The 24,294-nt window shown below is 48.0% G+C and overlaps 1 protein-coding gene across 1 annotated transcript in view; it reads left to right on the top strand.

Annotated features, from left to right (window-relative positions):
- The window catches only part of GALNT14 (polypeptide N-acetylgalactosaminyltransferase 14), a 96,613-nt gene extending 72,531 nt beyond the window's left edge, over positions 1-24,082 (top strand). Inside the window, exons 7-15 of the mRNA XM_058021346.1 lie at positions 1,307-1,394; positions 2,025-2,109; positions 3,428-3,531; positions 8,150-8,276; positions 11,550-11,642; positions 13,398-13,481; positions 14,593-14,737; positions 22,270-22,389; positions 23,452-24,082. Of these exons, the coding sequence (XP_057877329.1) occupies positions 1,307-1,394; positions 2,025-2,109; positions 3,428-3,531; positions 8,150-8,276; positions 11,550-11,642; positions 13,398-13,481; positions 14,593-14,737; positions 22,270-22,389; positions 23,452-23,610 (1,005 nt within the window). The 3' untranslated portion in view covers positions 23,611-24,082. The remainder of the gene's footprint in view (positions 1-1,306; positions 1,395-2,024; positions 2,110-3,427; positions 3,532-8,149; positions 8,277-11,549; positions 11,643-13,397; positions 13,482-14,592; positions 14,738-22,269; positions 22,390-23,451) is intronic.
- Positions 24,083-24,294: the final 212 nt, after the last annotated feature.

Below are 24,294 nucleotides of genomic sequence, written 5' to 3'. Positions count from 1 at the left end.
AAAGCTGAGCAAATATATATGTTCCCAGGACATGGCAGGGAGAGGACAGCCCTGCTCAAGGTTAGCACCTTGCAGTCGTGCTCTCAGCCCAGATGTGAAGGGGATTTTCTTACAAGAAGTTGTGGCATGCAGTGAGCAGAGTGGAATTGAAACCAGGGGTGGGTGTCAGCCAGCTAGAAGTGCTCCCCAGTAAGATGCTTGAGGGACAGGTTTTAAATGAGTGGATGCCATCGTTTCCCTGCATTGCTCAGCACACAGAGCAGATGCTTTGCTTAAATCCTTCCCCCTGGCCTCAGGCAATTAAAGGATGTTGGCTGTGCTGAGCTGTGGCAGGCTGGGGGGCACTGTGCAGCAGCCAGGAAAGGTTTGGAGGGTTTGAAAGGCTCACCCTGCTTGGATGTGGCTTGTGTTTCCCTGTGCAGCACAGACTTTGCCCTTTTCAGTGAGATGTTTGACTCACAGAAAGTGATGGTGAGACCCCTGGCTTGACCCTGTTATGGAAATACCAAGTATTTGTCATGCTCAATTGGAAAATCAGGTCTAGTCCAGCTCCCAGCTCATGGCCTTTGGTTGCTTCTTCCTACTGCATTTGAATGCTTCTTTGTCAGGACTAATTTCTAAAACAAAGTCTTTCCCCAGTGAGAGAGCAAGCCCAAGTGTGCTCAGATGCTTTGCTTTGTATAGCTGTGAAAAACAATTTGATCTGGTGAGGGTAAAACCTTGAAGTTTGAGCTATAATTGGAGTTTGGGGTTTTTGAAAAGAAAAAGGGAGATAAGAGACCAGTCAAAGCTGTCAGAGTCTCTTCCTCCTGTAGATATTTTTGTTCATAACTGTTTGTATAATCTCTTTGCCCATAACAAGATGTTAATTAAATCACCACCAACTATTTTGAATAAATCAGGTCTTTCTTTTTTAACCCTTTCACAACTTTGGCAAAACTAACTGTGCTGCTGTAGTTGGTGCATTTAAAAACACACCCATATTTAAGCTATTTGGCTGTGTTTTTCCTCTGTCATTTCAATTGCCTGTTTGTCACTTGACTTCTGAAATCCTGTTAAAAGTATTTAAGGGAGGTGAAAGGGGAATATTTTGGTGGATTTGTAAAAGGCAGAAGGAGCTTTGCATCCAGCCCAGCTGGCTGCACAGTCTGAGGAGGAGGAGGAGGCAGTGAGGGACGCTTGTCCCAGGCAAAACTGAATGACACCAATGTTTGCAGGCCCTTGGTGTCCCCAGGAGTTTGGAGCCCCTTGCCCAGTTTGGATGGTGTCACCTGAAGTCAGGGATGTTTCTGCTTCTGCCTTGCAGGATCCCACCCGGGTGGTCAGTCCTGTTATTGACATCATCAACCTGGACACTTTTGCCTACGTGGCAGCTTCCTCAGACCTCAGGGGAGGTGAGTCCAAGCTGTGTGCATGTCCTGTGGGCATCCATTCTGTGCTGGGAGTGTGCACTGGCCTTTGCACCACACCTCTGTCTCCTGCTGCCTCACAGAAAAGCAGATGAACAGATGAATGCTGCTCAGTGCTGCTGCTGCACACACAGGGGGGATGGTGTGAGCAGTGTGCTTGCTGCAGTGGGTGAGGTGGTCAGCCAGGAAAGAAGGGTCACGTCAAAGCCACCCTGGGCAGCACTGGAAGTGACAGGAGGAGATGGGAGATGCCTAGGCAGCAACTGGAGGATGCAGGTGTAGTGCTGATTAGTATGCCTGTGCTATTTGGAGCACACAGTGTCCATCAGAGCGTGCACAGGGGGACTAGGTTTCAGCAGCAGCTTTAATTCTGACTTTTCCTGCCTTTGGAGCACTTGACTTTGAAATTGTAATGCAATGTGCTGTTTCTTGTCCATTTGTAGTAGTGAAATATGTTAGGCATTGGACATTCCTCTCAAGAGCTGCATCTCTGTGGCTGAAGTCATTTGAAGGTGGGGAAAACGTTCCATCAAACACAGCCTCTGCAGCTTGCATTGCCTCCTAACCCGTATCAATTTCTAATTTCCCCATGGCACTTCTCTACTCTGGTTTTAGGTTTTGACTGGAGTCTGCATTTCAAATGGGAGCAGCTCTCCCCGGAGCAGAAGGCCAAACGACTTGATCCCACCGAGCCCATTAAGTAAGTCAGGAGGGGAAACGAAGCACCCCAGGGGCAGGACAGGCTTCTCATGTGACCTCACGTGTGTCCCTATGCTCCACAGCAGTGTGGAATCTCTTCCAGGACAGCTCTGAACTTCTGGTACCTCTAGCAAGCTCCTGGGTTTTGCAGTGCAGCTTCACCCTCCAACACTGAAGCCTGAGAATGCCACAGAGATGGAAGGGGTGTGTTTATGGTTATTGGGGTTTTGGTAGTGCTAAGGATTATGGTTAGGGGAAAAAGCCCAGTGCTGTGGACAGCTACTTCTCTCAGTTCAGCTACCACTTAAAAATAAGGCAGTGTCCTCATGATAAACTTGGTGTCTAGTCAGATCAGCACTGCTCTTCTGTACCTCACTGAGGATTCCTCAGAAATGGGGATGTGCAGGGGAGGGAGCAAAGCTGAACAGGAGCATCTGTCCTCATGACACGGGATGGAGATTTCTGCTGGAAAATCTCTGCTGGCAGCAAGCCTGGTGCTGGTGTCTGCAGCCCCAGCCAGATGTGAGGCTTGGAGGACCCCAGGTGTTGGGGGAAGCTCAGGGCCTCAGAAGGCTCCCAGGGGAGAAGAGCACTGCTTCTCCTTAGGATGCTGCTGTTAACAGGAGCTTTCACTGGCTTCCCAAAGGCTGGCCTTGCATTCCTGATCACTGTAGGGCGCTGTGGAGATTAGCCTGGGCACAGCAATCACCCCATTTCCTCCCAAGCATCCACACTGTCTCCAAGTGAATGGTGAAGGGACTTGTGCCAGCCAGCAGCAAGTCTCCTCAAGCTCTCTTCTGGGCCTGCCCTCCCCTCCTCCACGGGCCTTCTCTGTGCAGTTTCCTTAGCTAATCCAAAGGGAAAAAAAATAACCCTGGTTTGAAATAAAGATCACACAGCTAGTGATGGCTTTTAAAAAGCCCTTCTGAATTGGCTCTGCCTTCCTCTCCCTGGTGGAATGGTGCTCTTAATAGGCTGGCTCCAGGCAAAAGCCCTTCTGAGTGAATAACCCCCGAGTGCTAAGTGCATTTTTGATGCTGAAGCCTACAATCAGGGCTGTCAACTTTGGGCTTGTAGGAGTTGTGCTGACGGGTGCATTAGCCAGTCATTAAGTGCCAGGCAATTTATGATTGGCAGCAGAACGCCAAGGTGGCTGAAAGAAAGGTTCCAGATACATTTTGGGGTGTTTTGTCCTTTTCTTGGTGAGAAGGTGATGTCCTGGTCTTGGAAGGGGAGGCAAAGGGAAGGGCTTCTTCTGTGCATCCAGGTGCTGCAGCAGTGCTTGAGAGTGTGTCCTCTTGTCCTTGTGCATTGTTCAGGACTCCCATCATTGCTGGGGGGCTGTTTGTGATCGACAAGGCCTGGTTCAACCACCTGGGCAAGTACGACAGTGCCATGGACATCTGGGGTGGAGAGAACTTCGGTGAGTTGTTCTTCATCCTCCTGTGCCTTGCTGTATTGGCTTTCCTTTCTGAGTCAGGATGGATACAAGGTAATTTCAGGCTTCCCTTTGAATGTTCTGGGTGGTTTCCCTCATTTACATTCATAGGTTGTGGTCTTAGGAGAGTGAGAGATCCAGCAACCACGAATGATGGGAAGTGAGCAGTTGTTGGCACTTGGGATTGCCTGCCTTCCATGCTGCTTTATTTCCTGTAGGTAAATACCTTCAACCCCACAGTTTGCAGCTTTGGTGGTACCAACAGATGAGAGAACGCTACATGCACCCTTCTATTCCTTCCTGATCTTATTTTTGCTTTAGTAAAGCAAAGAATTTTTCTTAATCCATTAATGACAGCATTTCCAAGCTATGAACTGAGGTATCAGTCCCTCCTTGAGTTGGCAGAGTACGTGAAGCTGTAGCTCCATCAGCATGCAGCAAACAGGTGGCAGAGCACCAGGGCTGCTTATCCATTCCTGTATCCCTGGGTGGCTGAGGGCTGCCCAGCTCTCTCTGATACTGTCACTTTTCCTGCACCAAAAAAAAAAGGGTTGAGCTCACTTAAATTCTGTGATCTCTGGCCCTTATCATGGGACAAGAGGGACATAAAGAAATCTCCTGCAAGCACACTTGAGAGGGCACATGAAAGAGGTAACAGCCTGTCCCTTGTCCAGCAGAGCTGGATGGGGCTGTGCTGTTCTCCCTTTGAAGCTGCAGTGATGCTGTGGATCAGAACAGCAGGCTGTACCCAGGAGAGAAGCGGGAGGCACTCAGTGTCAGGCAGACAGATCAGAACCTGGCTTTAATAGCTTTGCACCTCTGGGGAGTGGGGCTGGCCAGGAAGGAAGGCTCTTGTGTCTCAGCACACACAGCCATGCTGTCACTCATCCAAGGGAGCAGATGCTGCTGCCTCGCAGTAATCCATCCACTGCCTGGCACTGGTGTTTCCTTCACATGCCTTGTCCCTCTGGATATATTTTATTTATTTCTATCTTGTTATGCAGTAGGAATCTCACGCTCTTTCATGCTTTCTCTCTGTCTTGCCTTTGAAGTGACCCAAAGCATCTGAGTGGGGTGGCTGTGAGGAAACCTGGGAGGGGAGTGGCAGCCCTCCCACCTTCCCTGCTGGATCAGTAGTCCAAACAAAGCATTCAGGAAAGGAACTGGACAGGGGAGGAGCTGCCATGCTGTGCTGTCTGTCTGTCTGTGCCCATTGTTTGTGTCTGACAGCAGCCTGCAGGAGCTGCTCCTGGGAGATGAGCAGTGACAGGACAGCCTGCTCCTGGGAGAAGCTCCATCCTGGCTCCATCCTTGTCCCGTGCCCTGTGACAGCAGGCATTGTGCTCCTTGTGCCTGGTTGTGACCCATCCTGCAGAGGAGGGGTTTCCCTTGCTGGTGCTATGGCCCAGCAGGCTGCTCCTGACCAAACATGCACTGGCAGTGCTGCAGGGGTGTGGGAATCTACAAAATTAGAGGGTTTTGGGAAAACTGCAAAAGGCAGGCCACAGAGGCAGTAGAACTGTGATTAGAGCTGAGCAGCAGCCATGAGATAGGTCAGCAGAAAAATTATTTAAACTGTAGAAAAGCAAGGACAAACAGAACAATGGTCTGTGTATTAATGCTTGTCTAGAATTACTCTCTGAGCTACAGAAAAGTTTATCCAGCAAGATATTAGGAAGGTTAAAGCTTGATAATGGAGCTCTGTGCATTGTGTTTTAAGGCTTACAAGTAGGTATTGTATTCAAAATAAGCAAGCATTGTTTTAACCAAAGGTACCTGTGCTTATAGTAGTTGGATAGAACTACTGTCAATGTGCTTTCGCTTTGTGTGATCAAAAAACTTATAAAGTGACTTGTAACATCAAGTTCTTTGTCTGCTGCCTAGAATGTGAGCTGGTGGCATCTTCTCATTGTCATAACGATGTGATGAGAGTGATGCTGGAAAATACAACAGCTCAAGGCACGTTCCCAGCAGTCCCATCCCATTTGTGATTTGTACACAGCCCCCAGCCAGTGACACAGGGGTACCATGGCCTCCTGTGGGAAAGCAAAATCAAGGTTAACATTGTGACAGCAAAGTGCAGGTCTGCTTAGCAGCAGGGCAGATCCCATCTTGCCCATTTTCCCAGGAGCAGAAGCCCAGGAAATGGGCAAGAAGCCCAAGAATGCCTGGCTCTCAGCTCCACCTCCTGCAGGTGCAGCAGTCGAAGGCAGAGTGTCCCATCAGGCAGAACAAAAGTCAGCGTGTTTGCCTTTGAAGGAGGACACAGTAGGTGTTTGGATCTTAAATCTACTGAATTCCCTGTAGATGAGTAGTGGCAAGAAGGACTTGCAAGCCAGCAAGAAGTGCTAGAATGAAGGCCAATTCCAGCACACCCCAACATGTACTGCTCACACCCCCTCCTAGGGTACTGGCAACATCTCCTGAGGGTCAAGGGAAGCACACAGCTGGTTTCTGCTCCCCTGGCCCCTCTGAGCTGACCCTGTACCTTACTTTAGTTGGTGCTTCAATCTGCCGTCCCTTGGAGCACTTAGCTCTTGGCTGCCTGTCTGGAGATCTTGTTTGTTGCCTGCCATGGATGGCTCCAGGGATGGAAATCGGGCTCCTGTGGAAATCTGTGCTTTTGTTGTTTCTGCTGTACCTGGAGCAGGCTCTGCAGGGTGCAGAGAGCTCAGACTCCTCAGCATCTCCTTGTGCTGTGTCCTCATCCCAGTTCACAATGCACAGAGATGACCTCTTCACAAGGCTTTGAAAAAACCAGGCAAGGAGTGAATGCTGTGAGTCTTTCAGCACAGCAGGGAGCTGCTCAGCTGGTTGTCCCCTTGTATTGGGTGCCCTTATGACTGACACAGCAGTGCCAGCAGAGTGGCCAGTGCTGTGACACACAGACAAGTGACAGCAGCGAGGAGAACCGAGAGCAGCAGCAGCTCAGAGTGGCCATCTCCTGCCATAATCTCATTTCCCTGCAGCTGTGATGAAGCCAGCTCCCAATATAGCACCAGGACATGGCACAAGGACACGTTTTATTGGCCTCTTAATACCCAGCACTGGGGAAAGTGGTGCGGCTCCAGCTGCTGTTGGCAGCTCTTACATGTAAACACGGTGGTGAAGGGAAGGGGAGGGAGTTTCTGGGAAGGAATACTGCTCCCTGCTGTGCTTTCCCACCCCTGCCATTGCTTGTCCCTGCTGCCAGGGCCAGCTGTTGGGGATGGGATCAAAGCCTTGGATTTTGGATCCAGGCATTGAGGCAAGAAGGCTTTGCAGCTGTGTCAGCCTTCCCTTCCCATCAGCTCAGGAGCAGGCGGGTGTGCTGGAAGCATCATGAACCTGGCTCCCACCTCTGCAGCAGCTCAGGGCTGAGCCCTGTGTGCTCAGGGGGCTTTTGGGGTCCTTGCTCCAATTGGCCTTTGCTCCCTGAAGCTGTCAGCATTCTTGAAGGGATGGAAGCTTTCTAAACCCTTGGAGGAGGAGGAGTTCTGTTGGCACTGCCCCATTCCTGCCACAGGGGCTTGTCTTGCCAGCATCCAACCTGGGGACACGCCATCCTTGTGCTGGCATACATGAGGGGACTGCTGGGAGCACAAGTTGGCAAAGACAATGGGTGTTCTCCCGTCTTAATTCTGTAGTTAAATGGAGGAGGATGTGTGTGAAAAGGAATTACTAGTTTTGCAGTAGATACATGCTACATATAGCTCTGCACTGTCAACAGATGATAAAATAGGATTCGGAGAACTGCAGGAGCCTTTTCATTTTAATTTAATTTCTTTTCCACGCTGGTACTGTCTGACAATAGAGCTACAGATTCATGGCTTCATAAGCATCAGGAGCAGATGGACCCATTAGATCAGCCATGCTGCTTACCCTTCCTACCTCATCCAGCTCCCTGCCAAGGGCTTTATAACTTCTGCTGTCAGTTGTGCCACATTTTCCTTGACAAGGGCCCTGTGGGCCAACCACAGAGTGGCTTGGAGTGACTGGGAGACATCTCCCACACTGACAGCTTATCCAGATTTTTGGGATAACGCCTCCCACCGCTGGCCTTTGCTTGTGTGCAGGTGTGTGCCTTACCTGATTGCAGCATTGGCACTCAAGGCCCAGAGTACCTGGGCAGGGTGAGGTCCTGTCCATTTTGGGACAGGCGGTGGATGCACAGCTCTCTGTCCACTTTGCAGAGTCAGTGGTGGATTCATAAAGATAATGACACTTGTGGCCATTAATGGAGAGAATTCACAGCTTCTCCTGGTGAACTTGAGAGCCCTTTGGAGGGAAGTGACTCTGAAAGAGGCAGTGCAGGAGTAATGAGGGAGGCACAAAAGTGTGAGAAGATTCTGCAGTGTATGAAAAGGGACCTGCTTATGGTCCCACATTGTGAGAGCATTGTGATTGCACCTGCTGTGCTGGAGGCAGGTTTCGAGTGCACAGACTTCAAACAGCTTGCAAAGAAGCTTTGAAATGTGCTTTTAAGGCCCTTGTGCCTAGGAAAGCCAGTCTGGTAATTGATTTAGCCCAGTTTAATGTTGCAGAGGATGAAGTAAGAGCTAACACCGGGATTCAGACTGCTCTAGGACAGAAAGACAAAGTGCTGAAGGTGCTTCTCTTACAGAAATCTCTTTCCGTGTGTGGATGTGTGGGGGGAGCCTGGAAATCATCCCCTGCAGCCGTGTTGGGCACGTCTTCAGGAAGAAACATCCCTACATCTTTCCAGAGGGAAATGCCAATACATACATCAAGTAAGTGGTTTGTACTTGCTTTGGTTTTTTTTCTGTGACTTACCCTTGTAGAGAGAGAGGGGAGCAGAGAAAACAGGCAGGAAAGTTTGTTAGGAAAACTTTGAAATATCCTTGGGCAGGAATTTCTTGAGCTGAAGAAAATATAAGTCAATACAACTGTCCCATAGGATTTCTCCAGTGTTGAGAATATGACAGAAATAGGACATTTATGTGGTAGCTTTCATCAGCACAGAAATGAAGGGATGGCCCCAGCACATCCCTGAGAGCTGACTGCTGGGACAGCAAATGCTGGTTTAGACCTTGAGGTCACCAGAACACATTTGTAATGACCTAAAATGAGGCTGCCAGCAATGTCTGTCAGTAGCCAGTGACCTCAGCTGAGGGCTCAGTGTGGCTCAGCTGAACCAGAAAATTTGTTTCCCAGTGCCTCTCTGGGATGGGAGCCACACATCCTGCTGGGCAGGGTGGTTCTGTCTCCAGGCTGGTGCTCTCTGCTGAGCAGAGGCAGCAGTGGGCTGCACCTGGCTGGCCTGGACCAAAGGGACTGCCAGGGCACACCAGCTGAAGGGCAGGCACCTCTCCTCACACACAGCAACACAGGCTGAGTCAGGCACTGAAAGGGCTGTCTGGAATGGGCTAAGATCCTGGAAATATCAGGGAAAGAAGGAGGAAATCCAGAAGTGGGAATATGCATGGGAAGGATGATCAGAGCAGCTGGTGAGGTCAGGAAGGTTTTCCTCCATTTTAAGAATGTGAGGCTGAACATTGTTGCTTAAGTGAATGACAGAGAAAAGCACTGGGGGCACTTACAGTAAATGCAGGGTTGATTCTGAGCTAACCTGCAGCTGTGAGTGCTTACACAGCAGGCTTTCCTTTTAGTGTGGGCTTCCCACTGTCAGAAAGCAGCATTTGTGAAGACCCAGCTGTCTGCCACAGGGCTGCTGCTGACCCAGGCTCTCTGCAGCTTCCTCAGCCTTTGCTTGAGAAAGGGAGGAGTGCAAATGACACATCTGGTGGTGGTGGTGTTCACAGGGGTCCCAGGATGAGGGAAGAGATGAGAATTTTGACTCCATGTTTCAGAAGGCTGATTTATTATTTTATTATATATATTATAGTAAAAGAAAATGATATATTAGAACTATACTAAAAGAATAGAAGAAAGCATTTTATCAGAAGGCTAGAAAAGAAAGGAAAGGATTGATGAGAAAATCTTGTGACTGACCAGAGAGTCCAAGACAGCTGGACTCTGATTGATTTGCCATTAAATAAAAACAACCACATGAGACCAATCAAAGATGCGCTTGTTGCATTCCACAGCAGCAGATAATCGTTGTTTACATTTCATTTCTGAGGCCTCTCAGCTTCTCAGGAGAAGAATCCTAGCAAAAGGATTTTTCATAAAATATGTCCATGACAGCATCTCACTAACACCTGTGATTTCCAGCCACTGGAGCAGGTGTTAAAAAAAAAAAAAAAAACAACTGTGTAATATGACCATTCATAAATGCCAGTGTCTAATTGCCAACTGTCCCTCTGAAAATTACAATTCTGCCCCAATACCCTTTTTGGATAGGAAAAACATAGGAAATCTTAATCTTACATTTTAACACCTGTACAGATCCTAATGATGTACATACTAACTGTACATACTAATGATGCACTTATTTGTCAATATTAACTAAAGAAAACTAGATAGAACATTTTTATTTCTATTTAAAAAATGAGGTCACATTCTGAAACCTCACATTTGGCTTCTCTGGAATTATGATGTTTAAACACCTGCTCCAGTGGGTGGAGCTGGAAGGGGATGGCTGTGACAGGCACAGGGCATCATCAAGGAGCAGAGCACAAATTTGAAGATCACTAGGAGGGCTCTTGCTTTTGCTAGTGAAGCAGGACTACTTCAGAGGGGCTGGGGTGTGACAAAACCTCTCCTGTCAAAACCAGAGTGAGAAGGTGGCACCTGCATTGCATCACCTGCAGGAGGAGCAAGGGGAGCTTGGATGGGTACAGCTTTGTGCCTCCCTGCCAGGCACAGGCCCCTGGGGACTTCAGGGATGGCTGTGTCATGCCTGGGTGTGAGCCTTGGCACTTATCCCCGTGTTTCTTGTAAACTCAGATGAGATCAGGAAGCCAAACAAAGGAGCCCTGCACGCTGGGCAAGGTTAGGTACAGATGTAGACACTGATTTAGTCATCTCTTGAGCAAGAGCACTTAGACTATTGCCTTAGAGAGAGAGAGAGGAGGGAGCCCATGAATCAGCAAGGAGCTGAGAATCAGTCTGGAGAAATGTACCTGTAGGTATCAGGAGCTGGGATGTTATTAACCTTAGGGTATCTATCAGCCTTAATGTTACAGGGTATAGACTGAGAGGAGAAGCAGCTCCTGGCAATCTGAGGCTCTGTAGCACTTCTGTTTAAATAGAGGTGTTAGCAAAAGATATCTCCACCTTTCTGCCACATACTGATTGCTTTTCCACAGATCCCCTATTTCAGTGTGAGAGACAGCTCAGGCTCCAGTGCAGTGCTGGCTTCATGTGCACAATAATCCTTTTCTGGGCACCTGGGACTTGGCTGGGTCCAGAGCCTGCCCACAGCAGCTCAGTGGTGTGGCAGCAATAGCTTGGAGGCACTGGCCTGCCTTGGAGCAGGAGACTGGAGAGCTCCCCTGGTCAGGGCAGGGACAGGCAGATAGGCATGGAGCAGGAAATCCATTTGCAAGAGGAGTTAGAGCTATCTGAAGCCAACAGAAGATTTGCTGAGGTTCAGAAACCTTCTGTAGACACTTGGCTCATGTGGGAGTGTGGCACTCATGCTGCAGCATTGGGGTGGGGTCACTTTCTCTGTAAGTTTTGAATGCTGAGGTTTGCCTCAGTGAAATCCAGGAGCGCAAAGCAGGTGAGTCCATTCAGGACTGAAACAAAGGAAATACTTGCAAATCTTTGGCAAACTTTTCAGAGCCCCATCCCATCCACTAAATAAACCCCCAGGCACTCCTGCCTTGGAGATGATGCTTGAGACAACCTTCAGTTCTGGGTCTGGTGGGTGCAAAGCATCCAGCTGAGTTTGAAATGGTGAATTCTTAATCCAAGCTTTATTTGGCCTGATATTTTTGGAGTAATGGGAAGGAAGGAGCACCTTCTGTAGTAGTGAGGGATGGGTTGGCTCAGAGGGGGTTTGGGTGAAGCTGAGGCCGGGAGGAGGGCAGATGGGTCACTTGGGGCACTGTGGAAGATGTCCCCCTGGTTTCAGTGTGTCCCCTTGCCTTCCCCAGGAACACCAAGCGCACGGCCGAGGTGTGGATGGACGAGTTCAAGCAGTACTACTATGCTGCCCGGCCTGCAGCCCAGGGGAGGCCTTTTGGGAAGTAAGGATCCTTCCCCTGCTGCCTGCGCCCTGCCTGCGCCCTGCCTGAGCCCTGCCTGCTGCAGTGGGTGCCCACAGAGATGTCCCTGCTGTGGAAAACTAGCTGTGTTGCTTTATAGCTGTGCTGAGAGGGCCCTGAGGAAGGAGGAATGATGAGGAGGACTCCATCGATATCGGGAGGCTAATTAATTACTTTATTAGACTATATTATTCCATACTATTATTGCATTACATCTAAACTGAATCTGCCAAGCACTCAACCCTGCATACACTGCACAGAACTCGTGACTGTCACCCAACAGTCCTGACACACACACACACACACACACACCTGGCCCTGACAGGCCAAGGAACCAAAACACCATCACTGTGGGTAAACAATCTCCATATTGCATTCTCCTTTTGCACAAACACAGGCACAGCAAATGATAAGAATTGTTTTTCCTTTCTCTGATGTTCAGAGAATGTGAAACCCAGAAATGTTCTTGGGAAGAATTGTGCCTTGCTTTTCTCTGTGAAGAGAAATGTGGCTACATCACTTCTGTAGTGACAATAAATCACTGATGATAGGCATGTGCTGCAGCAGTGAAGTTGATGAAGTGCCAGGTTAAATGCTGTGCTGGTTTATTCCAGTGAGTGAACCAAACCCAGGTGGGGGAAAACCCTCTCTGCCTCTGTCCTGTCCTTCGCATTACATAGAACTATTTCTGATCCTGGACTGGAGTTTGGTAGGAGAGTCCAGAGGTGTTGGTGGCAGCTGGCAGGCAGGAAAATCATCAAATTTTTGGCCTGCTGATGCTTTATTGGAAGGCAACAAGTGTTTGTGTGCAGAGAGTTTGCCATTCATTCTGTGAGGAGTGAGATGCCTGCCTTTCAGGAGGACTGTAAATATTTGTGTTGCATTTCTCGTTTTCACATTTTCTTTGCCTTAGAAAGTTTCCTTCAGACTCCAGGGGGTTCTGAGTCCAGACTTGAATTCCTTGTGGCCACTCTTCAATCTCCAGGATAAATAATTTGAAGTCCTGGGGACTCCCTTGTTTTCTCTGAATTAATATCCTCCTCCCATCCATCAGCACAGAATGAAGCAGCAGCTCTGTCCTCTGCCTAGGGTATAGAGAAGTTGACCTATGTGAAAAGGAGGTGTACTGGTGACTTCTGGCTATTCCATAAAAGCCAGCTCATAACAGCTCCACAGGTGGAGGCTGGCCCAGGGAAGAGCTGAAGTTTTGAAAATGTCACTGTACAGCATGGTCCCTCAGCAGAAATTTTGTCCTGATTAATAAAAGAAAAAAGGTTTCACTGTGTGATGAACTTCTGCTGGCTTACCAGCATGTTTAGGTGCTCTTGAAAATCAAGGCCTCCTGTAGTCCTGCAAACCAAGAGTAACTTAGAATAGCAAACAGCATATTTTAATTTCCTAATATGTTGATGTGCTCAGGTAAGGGTTATTGCATAGTAGCATACATTTTTTACTGATAATTTTTAAATGACCGTGCTCTTCCCTGAACCTTCTCAGCTCCAGACTCCCTTGTTAAAATGACAGTATGTCATCATGCCATTTTACCAAGTGAGACCTCCAAAGAGACAGAGATCAAAACAACTGCTCAGGCTCACACCCAGAGAAACCAGAGCTGCTGATGCTCCTGCGTTTGCTGCCTGTGCATTTCTGATGGGTTTCTCTCATCCTCCCTTTGTGGTGTGTTGGATCTCACCTTCATCATTTCCACTGTATCTCTGTGATATTTTCTTCCCACAGCATCCAGAGCAGAGTGGAGCTGAGGAAGAAGTTGAAATGCCACAGCTTCAAGTGGTACCTGGAGAACGTTTATCCCGAACTTCGGTACGGATGTGCCACCTCCACCTGCATCCAGCAGGCCAGTGGGATGCTCCATCCCTCCCTCCTGCCCCCAGAGACATGGGCACCCCTCCCCTGGGCTTCACAGAAGGGCAGAGGGAATTTTGTGCTGCACAGCTTGCTCACAGGGTGACACTCTGTGATATCTGCTTCTTCCAATCTCTTTGCTGCAGGGCTGGTGAGGCACAAAGCATCAGTTATGTCCATTTGTTCCTAGGAATTCATTAGGTGTCCTCCTGCCCATGCTGGGGAGCAGGTTGTGTAGGGAAATAAGAGAGTTTTCCTTACAAAAGTATCCCAAGGCAGAAAATTCACCATAGCTTCTGTTGGGGTGTTTCAGTACTTAATGACTCCTCCTTAAAGAAGCACCTAATTTCCAGTCCTTTCACACTGTTCTGTGGCACTCAAGGCTTCTCTGTTGTGAAACCATTCCGCCTAGGATTTTATGACTTGGATTCAGATGTCTCTGCCTTGCTCCTAGCCCAGTGCTTTGATGAATATTGTTGCTTTTGCACAGACATCTTTTAGCTACCAATTTACTCCAGAAACCATTGCATTCATTCCCCTGGTCCCTATCAGGAGCCATCCTCAGAAAGAATTGTAAAGTTCTAGAGATACCTTCAGGGATCTGCCGATGCAGTAGCTGAGTGCAGAATCACTGTGTGAAAATGATGATTTATAACCATTTTCTTACTACTTTTTTTTTTTTTTTTTTTTTTTTTGCCATGTGTGGCATTGCACAGCAGCATTCACAGGCAATGCCAGGGCTCTGTGACAGTTTGTTATGAAGTTCCCCTCTCCTGTAAGCTGAAAGCTGCTCACAGCCTGGCTCTGGCTGCTCTGTTTGCCTGGTGCAGTTATTTATTTTTTCCTCTTACAAAGGTCAGCCATCCATCTCCGAGCGCTGCTCCTGCAGCGTCCCTGTCCACGTGCTGCTCTCAGTGCTTCACTATTGTGGTAGACCTGGCCACCCCTCGTTTTCTGGAGGTGAAATGGTGCAGCCTTACCCCAGAGAGCCCCCCTATGCCTGGGGCAGCTGAGCACGGGGCAGCTGTGCATGGGGCATTACAATGTCGTCTTCACGCTGTTCCCGCAGGATTCCCGAGGAATCGCTCTACCAGACCGGGATCATCAGGCAAAGGCAGAGCTGCCTGGAGTCACACAAGTCTGAAGAGCAGGAGTTCCCCATCCTGAGCTTGAATCCTTGTAACAGCACCAAGGGCACAGTGCCAAAGGCACAGGTAAGGTGTGTTGTGTATCCTCATGGCGCTGGATGGGAAGATGCCATGGGGGCAGCTTCAAGAGGATTTCTTAAGGTTGCTGAAGCTCTGTTGGAGGATTTACCCATTCTGCCAGTGTATTTCCTTAGGCAGCCTGTCATTAAACCCTGGCAGCTCCACCTGACCTTGGTGGAGGCCCTGGGCAGCAGCAGGGACTGGTGCAGGAGCCACAGGACAGCCTGTCCCACTCATCTCCATGGGAGCCCATGCTGAGCTCTTGCCACTGCCCAGGAACACCACGTGCTGCTCATCTGCACAGATCAAAGGCAAAGAGAATTACAACTTCCTCTCATCTCTCAGCCTTTTTTCTCTCAGAATGGACTGAGTTGCAGTGGCATTTGTAACTTCATAGTCTGCATTCTCTCAGTATTGGATTGCCCATTAAACTAGTGAGGATTTAATGAGGATGATCTCAGGTTTTTTTCAGTCTCACTGAGATGAGAAAAAGCTGTATGAATTGATGTTCTCAAAAGCACTCCCTGGGAGATTTTAGAGCCAAGAGCAGGCACATGTGCCTTGCAGGAGGGTTTCTGGAGCAAGACCCTGAAGATAGACACAGCTTCAAAACTCACCTTTGCAATTTTGGGCATGTCAGTAAGTTCTGTGCTCCCATCTATAAAAGAGGGAGGATAACAATCCCTTGCTTCTCCATGGTTGCCATGAAATAATTCAGTAGGAAATGGTGTGGTGTGCATGCTTCCTCTCAACTGTACGTCCTTAACCCTCGTGGTTACATATTCAAACAAGGTAGCTGTGCATATGAAAAGCCCAGCTTGGGGAGATTGCTTAAAATACCCCTGATTTGTGTGTGCAAACAAAGCATGTCATTATGTGCATCTCTTTCAAATGCAGTTGCATGCCTGTCTGTAGGCAGGAAATTAATATCTGTTTCACAGCATGGCAAAATCAACAATGACTACTTGAATATTAGTTCAGTTCAGAAAATGTAGTTAATATAATTGCAAGTGCCACACAGTAATGCTTCTTACATTTTCTCTGGTTTCCATGTTCCAGAATTGGGTTTTTTTTTCTTCCACTGCTGCATGGACTTTTCACATGAACAGCAAGCTGGTGAGAGCAGGTCATCATGTTTTTCAGGGCTAGCTCTGCAGAAGAAAGGAAAAGTATTCTAACAACAATAGCAGCTTCCAATGAATCTACTGTTCTAAAAAAAAAATCTGGGAAAATCAGAATGAAAAATGCTGCTGCAAGTTAGTGTTTCAAAATGAAATGGTATTGGTCTTTCTGAAATACCAATTTGATGTGGTATTTTAAAATGAGAAATGTCATGCCAACAAGTTGGATTGTTTCATTCCTACCAAACACATTTTGTTTTGACATTTCTGTGCAGTAAATTTTCGGAATTTTTCACGCCACGAACTTTTCATCTTCCTGTTCTGATTCTGCAGCAGTTTGCAATAGGTCAACACTTCCCACTGGATGGCAACTCTATTTCTTGTGCACATCCAGGACTGACTTTGCAAAGGAACAGAAAAATGCACTACAAACAGATTGCAGGATGACTGCACACAGTACACAGCAGGAACAGAGAAAAGCCTTTTCCTTTTTATCTTTCTCTGTCTTTCTAGGATAGTTCTTTGTTACTTCTACCCGTGGAGAATAGTTCAGATTAAAGCAGGATATTTAAACTTTTTTTGTGAAACTTATATTTTAATGACTCAGTTGCCACAAGACCACCTGAACTTGTGGATGACGTGGGTGTTACACTCACCAGGCTGTGTAGGATTGATTATGCAGCAGTCTTGAATGCTACTTGGTTTTGCATTTGATATACCAGAATAGAGCAATAATCTTCACTTTTAACGCACTGAAGTCACGTCTTGTTTACCCTAAGCTTCATTTTGTGAAAAATAGGCTTAGCTAAATCAAAGCTGTGCTTCCTTGGCACTCAGTAAGTACCGTGAAAATATCCTGGCTGTCCAAATTCTTTATTATCACTATTATAGTAGCAATAATTTGGTTGCTTTGATTGCCTTTCTGTAGCTGTCTCCCTGCTGGGCTGCCCCAGCCCTTTACCAACATTATATGCATGAAGTCTTGAGACTGGGTGTGAGAAGATCATGGTTTGAGGAGAGAGGCACAGGACTGTCCGATGGCAATCAACTGCTCTTTATTTTAGGATTTTCTAACTGTAGTATAGGGGAAGGGCGTTGTGAGACCTCTGGCTACATTCATAGTTGGGGTAAATTGAGATGAGTGGTGAAATCAGACTTGCACCCTTATGAGGTCTCAAAATACCTCCCTGGTGGTGTCTGGTGTTGGTCCTGAATTACTGAAAGGGGCACTGAGGCATAAGAAGACCCCTCATCTTTGTGTAGGAGAGCTCTGTCTTCCCATCCTGGGGATCCACGGGGCCCTTTCCTCCCTCTGCAGAAGGCCTGGCAGCAGTCAGGGTGGGCTCTGTCCCCTGGGATGGCTCTCAGAGGGTGGTTGAGGTGGTTGAGGAGCTCAGGGTGGCTGTCAGGGTGCTTCTGAGCTAGAGAAGATGATGAGATGTTTGTGCAGGGCCCAGGGCACGGCTGGCTCTGCCTGTGCTCCTGCCCACTGGAGCCCTCCATGCCTTGTTGCGTCTCATTTGCTAAATGAACAGATTGATCTAGTTTTTCACGAGAGAAATGCATCTGAGGGAAAATAATTGATCATAATTTTGTCCTCATCTATCTAATGAAGATGTGAATAGTTGGGTTTTTTTTTTTTCAAACCAAGTGTCAGTTGGTATTAGTTCATAGAATTTGGAAAAGACATCTGACTGGGATTTATTTAAGTCATTAGCAGCTTCAGGAAACCTGACACACTTCAGATAAAAAATCTGAAGATGCTTTGACCTGGATACAACACACGTGTAAGCAGTTACTGCAAGAGGAATGTAAAGCTCAGGCATCTTTTAGACAAGCAAGGAAACAGGGGAAAGGCTGCAGCATCCATTTCCTGGGCCTGCACCCCAAAATACCTGGGCTTTGCAGCTGAGCAGCTGCCACTGCATTTGAGTGGCATGACCTTGGCTCTTCTTGGGAAAAAAAGGCAGAGTGATGGAAGGAAAGGCAGTGTGATGACCTGCCTGGTGTGGCTTTGATGCTCATCCCAGTTGGCTTGAGGTCCTCTGTGTGCTGAGTAAATCTGGCCTTTTTCTGGAGAGCATTTAGCATCTGTCCAGACTGTGACCCTCCTGAGACATCTCAACCATAAACATTCTGTTCTGACCCTCCTCCCCTCAAAAGCCTTTGTTCTTCTCCTCCATGGGCATGACCTGCCCCAGCTGTAGGCTGGCTGGAGCTGTGGGAGCCAGGCTGGGTGAGCAGAGCAGGGGACAGCAGTGTCATCTCTGCACCCAGCTTGTCCTGTGTCACAGTACGACACGAAATGAACGACATTTGCTGAGATGTCCAAGGCAAAAAAAAGGCACATTTATTTCTGGACCTTGGTATTTATAGAATTCTGAAGGTGACTGTGGATTGGAGGATGAAACTGCCACCTCTGTATCTACACTGGTCAAACCAACAGTCCATCAGTTCTCTCCTCTTCCAGAACGGAATGCAAAACAATGATTATTTACATGAAAAGTGCGTGAGAAACTCCATTACAAAACTGTAAACATCAGAAGAACTTTAGAAGAACAGAGAGACAGTCCTGGGCACCTGGTGTACTTCGCTATCCCTCTCCTGAGATGTGTGGAAGTGCCAGTTGTATCCCAGGGTCTTTGATGAGGGCAGCACGTCGGTATCCTCTGGTGACTCGTGCCTTGGCAAGTCCTTCCCTGGGATTTTTAAGAGGATAATTGAATAATTAGATTGCTCCACCTTCTTCAGAAAAGCTTTTCTCTTGCTCCTACCCCTGCTTTAGGGCACGGCTGACCTCTCTGGGCAGCACAGGCCTGGCTGTCACGGAATGCTGGGCTCCTGTGGGATTGCTCTTTCTGGGCTGAGGGGCTCCTTGCTCCATCTGCCAGCCAGGCTATGCCAAGCCAAAGGTCACTCTGGAAAATAATCTCCTCAGTTCACAGTAATGCTGAGTAGCAGTGACAGGTGCCGGCTCAGATGATGCTGAAGCCTTGAGAAAGAGTCACAAGCCCCAGATGAGGGGTTGGTGTTATCTGAGGCTCTGGAGGAAGGGAGTTGCTGGTTGTGCTGTGCAGCTGGTGATGCTCTCTTCACCAAGTTCACTCTCTTCCTCCTGGCTCCACCACGCCTCCATCTTTGCCTTTGAAAAGGCAGGAAATCTTGTTTAACCTCATAGATCTGTTTTTCTTTGGCCCAGGGTCAGCTCTAAATACTGATGGCATCTGCTCAGGCAATTCTGCAGCCTTGGAGCCAGGCTGGCTCCTTGCAGGGCTCCTTAGGAGTGCCATAGGCTGCCCCATCCACCACAACCTCTGCTTTGCTGGCCATGTCATTGTGCCAGGGATTAGGAGATAAAGTAGTTCCTCATGGGGAAAAAAAAGAAAAAAAATTAATCCCAACTCATAAAAATAAGGGAAGATAAGGGGTAAGAAAAAGAAATTTCTGTGGCCATGGGCATATATTTTAACTCAAAGTCCTTCATGGATTCTGTGGTGTTCAACTGACTTCCCTCCTCCTTCCCCTTCAAATTTCTTCATTTTCTGCATAATTTTCCTTGGCTTTCATCTAGGGCTGAAAGGGAAGAAGACATGATTAGAGCTGGATAAAACATTTTCAACAGGGCTGGCTTCCATAAAAAGCCATTCTGCCGAGATAGATGAGCTGTGTGAAAATCTGTCAGCTGAGATAAAGACAGAGGAAGGACAGCCTGGGGGCAGGAGGGTAGGATCCAGTGTCAGCTGTGGAACTGCTGCTGGATGTGGAACATCCAGCTCTGGAGCCCTCACTTGTTAGGATGAACAACAGCTCAAGGAAAATGGTTATCACCACCCTTCCTGTCCCATAGTCCACTGCTGGGTGAGAGGATGGCTCTGCCTTGAGAAAATGTGAATATTCTGAGGGTTTGAACATAGCCTGGTCTGGAAAAAAAATAATGGAGAACCTCTGGTAGGAGCAGTCTTCTTCTGTGAGATAACCTCAGTGAAGTAAGAAGGTAAAGATGTAAAACAAACAAAAAAGTCCCATGGCCTGGGTTAGTTGGAGAATTCAACATTCACACAAGTTACAGCATTAACTGGCTGCTGCTGAGGAGCCTCATGGGTGCAGCTCCAGCCCTGTCCTGAGCTAAAATGACCAGCAATTGGTTAAAAATGTAAAGCAGGTTTCCAGAGCAGCTTGTAGCAGCGTGGGTGCCAAGAACAGATGTTGGAGCTTGCCCCGTAGGGTTTGGTTCTTCACAGATGCTGGACTAATTTGGCTCCTGATTTCCCAGGCTGGTGGTTTACACAGCAGCTGACAGCCTGCGTGGTGGGGATGTCTGGGACGTGTTCACTGTGGGATCAGGTAAACCCTGCTCCATGTGACAGGGAAAAGTGGTTGCCAGGAGCTTTGGAAATGAATGCTTGTTATGTACCCAGATCCTGGGCAGCTCTTGCTGAGGAGGCTGTGGGCAGGCTGTTCAGAAAGCCAGGCTTGATTTCCATGAGCTGCTGGGGAATAGTGGGCTGAGAAGCACAGAGTATGAGGATCACAGTGTGAAGTCCTTGTGGAGCTGGGTCTGCTGTGCAAAAGCATGTTTTCCCTTCCAGGTGGCTAAGAACCTGAATGAAAGTGGGATTTATATTCCCAGGAGTTAAATGCCTGTAGCTGTCTGTTTTGAAGTTGAGGAGAGGAGTTAGAGCTGCTGACTGTGACAAATACCAAAGGACCAGGAGCGTGTCCCTGCTCTAATAACTCATGCTAATGCAACCCAGAACCTCCACCATTCAAAGTCAGGGGCACTGCAGGCATCCCAGCTCTGAGAGCAGGGCAGCCATTCTTCACATTCCCCTCCAGCACTCAGAAAGGCTTGAAGTCTCCCAGGAGCCCCATTTTTCCAGCCCCAGCCTAACAGCCATATGTTTGAGCACTGCCTTCCCCTCCACTGCCCACACTGCTGCTCACATCACTTCTCATGGAGCTCTGACTCCTCCATAGCTGAACTCCCAGCTGTTCTGCTTCCTCTTTGCACCTTTTCTTTCCCAGCAGGTTCAGAGTTTTCATAGCCTGTACCCTGCTAAAACATCTGCCATGGCTCCTGGGGTCTCTTGTGGGAAGCCTTATGCTCCCTGTCCTTGCTGTCTCTGGCAGGGTTACTGCAATGTTAGTGAAGCCAGCCTGCTGCTGGTCCTCCAGCCCTGCTCACCTGCCCTGCCACAGCTCAGAAACTGCTTTCCATCTGCTGCTCAGAGCCATTTACACAGCAGAAGCTCATCCTGCTTTGCACCCTGGATGGGAGCCCTCACAAAGCCCTTCCAGCCCCCTGCTCTTTCTAATTTCAGAGTTGATGCTCACAGAAAGTTACAAGCAAAACACCTGGTCCAGAAGTCCCTCTCCAGGGTTATGTAAAAGCATGGCTTGTGGTTTCCCATCAGCCAAACCAGCTCTTGTCTGCTTGTGCACACACACAAATAACAGGGAGCCTGAGAGGCTGGGATTCTCTCAGGAGGTGCTCTTGGGTAATATGAGCACAGGTGAGTGACAGAAAATGTTCAGCTGGAATAAATATTGGAGTAAACTTCTGTGAAACACTCCTGGGCTAAGCATTGTGTCTGTACATCCATGGTGCTTTGTCCAGTACATTTGCAAATCCTCATCAGTCTATCAGCTGCTCCTCTTCTTCTCCCAAAAACATCCACTGGTGAAAAAGATGGCAATCCCAGAGATCTCCTGTAGTTTGGTAAGCATCACATAGGACAAAGAGTCTCTGCTCCTCCAGAGTTTATTTCTGGGGCCGACAAGCTGATAAAACACCGGTGAACGTGAAAAAGCAGCAAAAGGAAAAAACCTCCAGCATAGCCCAGTGGAATGAGAGCAGCAATGATTACAGCCAACCACTTCAGCAAACCTTTGAAATTTGGTCCTAGTGCCTTGATAGAAAGCAGAGCTTTTCCTCTTTTGTGATACTTTTGTGATATTTGGGAACAGAACCCCCGGAGTTGCAGGCATTTGCTGTGTATCACCTCTTGTCTCCCACTGACAGCTGCAAAGCATCTCTGCTGCTCTTCCCTGAAAAAATAGGATTGCACATTGTGTGGTTGGTAGTGTTCCTGCCTCTCTTCTGGTTTTTTTCCCATCCTTTTGTTCTCCAACCACAGTCCAGTTCTGGCAATGGAATCTTTTGTCTCATGAAAGATGTTCTTCCAGCAGCTTTTGTAGGCATTTTCTGGGGTACCTGCAGTCCCTCAATGACAACTGCAATTTTGGGGAGGCTTGAAACATCCCAATGACTTCTCTTGGTGCCTCTTGAAGTCAGTGAGGTTTGTGTTTGATTTTGCAAAGGGCAGGATCCAAGCCAAAGTGTTTGTTTTCCAGGTAAAAGAATAGAAAGAATCAGCACTGCTCTCTCACCACCTTTCTTTTTCCTCCTCTGTGCAGGAATGGACATACACATACAACCACCACGTGCGCCAGCAGCAGCTCTGTCTGTCTGTGTACACGCTCTTCCCTGGTTCCCAGGTGCTGCTGTCACCTTGTAAAGAAGGTGACAACAAGCAGGTGAGCCCTCTTCACTGATCCCCCATATTTCCTTTGAAGTTCCCTTTCTTTCATCACAGTATTACTGCACATTAAATGGCCTGTGCTCTGACTTCATCTGGGAAGCACAGTCAGTTTGGGAGTACAGACTCTGGCCTGTTCAGCCCTTTGCCTCTTAAATGAGTGTGTTGATAAGGATGTCTATTAGTGAGGGTGGTGATCTGGACACTTCAATGCAGAAGTCAAACCCAAACTGGCAATTTAGTTCACATGGGCTGCCAGTCAGGCAGCAGATGCTAACATTTCCCTGCAGTTAATCACTGAGCTGGCATTTGAACCAGTGACCTGGGGAAAAAGCTGTTAGTAATATATTATCTCCCTGAAGCCAGGCAGAGGCTGAGTTAAATGAATGTGCTGCTGATGGGAGAAATGCTCTGCTTGGTGTGTGCTGTGGTGTTGTGAGGGTCCCCAGGATGAGGTGAGAGATGACAATCTGACTCCCAAGTTCTCAGAAGGCTGATTTCTTATTTTAAGATATTATATTATATTATATTATATTATATTATATTATATTATATTATATTATATTATATTATATTATATTATATTATATTATATTATATTATATTATATTATATTATATTATATTATATTATATTATATTATATTATATTATATTGAGATACTAAAATTATACTAGAGAAAGAGAAAGGAGACATCAGAAGGCTAGACAAGAATGAATACTAAAAACCCATGACTGACCAGAGAGCCTGACACAGCTGGTCATTAAGTAAAAACAATTCACATGCTGGGTAAACGGTTCTCCAAATCACATTCCAGAGGAGCACAACACGGAGAAGGTGAGGCTTCTCATCTTCCCAGGAGAAGAAATCCCGGCAAAGGGATTTTTCATAAAATACCACAGTGACAATGTGGGTTTGGGGGACCTCGTACTTGCCAGCATCAGGCCACAGGGGCTTGATGGCAGCTGTGGCCTTGATGTTTTGAAGTTCAGCAGTGCAGTGAAGGCAGGGTGGGCAGGCAGCTCCTTCACCTGTTTCTCCTGTCATCGTCTCCCCGCAGCGCTGGGGCAAGGTGGGGTCGCACATCGAGCACATAGCCACACGCTTCTGCTTGGACACTGAGAGCATTGGGGACACCCACGAGAGCATCAGGGAGCTGGTGATCAACCCCTGTGAGAGCACAGCCATGAGCCAGCGCTGGGACATGCTCATGTCGTGACCTGCTGCAGGACGGGCACCGGGACGTGGCCATGCGCGGCTGAGGTGGCACCGGATGGGGCTCGGATCCAAACCCTGCAGGAGAAGCATCCAGATAAAAATGGGACACTGCACTCCAGGTGGAACAGCAGATGGTGACCGCCAGGCATGCAGCTGGTGATGGTCAAGGAGGAGGGATGGCAGAAAAACAAGGCTGAAGTGTTTTAGAGGGGTATTGGGGTACGCAGAACCTCAGCGTGCACAGCATTGATTAATCTCCCTGGAAACACAGGTAGAAGAGCCTTTAATGCCTAAAGGAGACTTGGGCTGAGGAAAACAAGCATCTCAGTAGCTCTTGGGGCTTGAGGTGGGTGCACAAGGTGAGATGCGCCAAGGGATGCTCAGAAACATCGCCAGGGATCAAGTGGAAGACTCTGAATTATTTTTGCACTTTGCTGTGAATGTTTCTGTTTTCTGCAGACAGCATGGGTGGAGCTCTGAATTGGTGCCTGATGCACGTCCCTGTTGTGTATCCAGAGGCAGAGCAGTCCTTGGTGGCTGTGGCCAGGATCAAAACAGGGAGTGAAGGGGGAATCCTGCTCTGTGCTAACTGCACACGGCGCTTGTTGAATCTCCAAAGCCCAAGCAAACAGAGGATTCACTGTGGGAGATTAAAGGATATACATTTCTGTCAAGCTGGGAGGAA

The sequence above is a fragment of the Melospiza georgiana genome, chromosome 3 (assembly GCF_028018845.1).
Source record: "Melospiza georgiana isolate bMelGeo1 chromosome 3, bMelGeo1.pri, whole genome shotgun sequence".
In the NCBI taxonomy this organism is placed as follows: Eukaryota; Metazoa; Chordata; class Aves; order Passeriformes; family Passerellidae; genus Melospiza; species Melospiza georgiana.
This window is presented reverse-complemented; position numbering and strand designations above follow the sequence as displayed.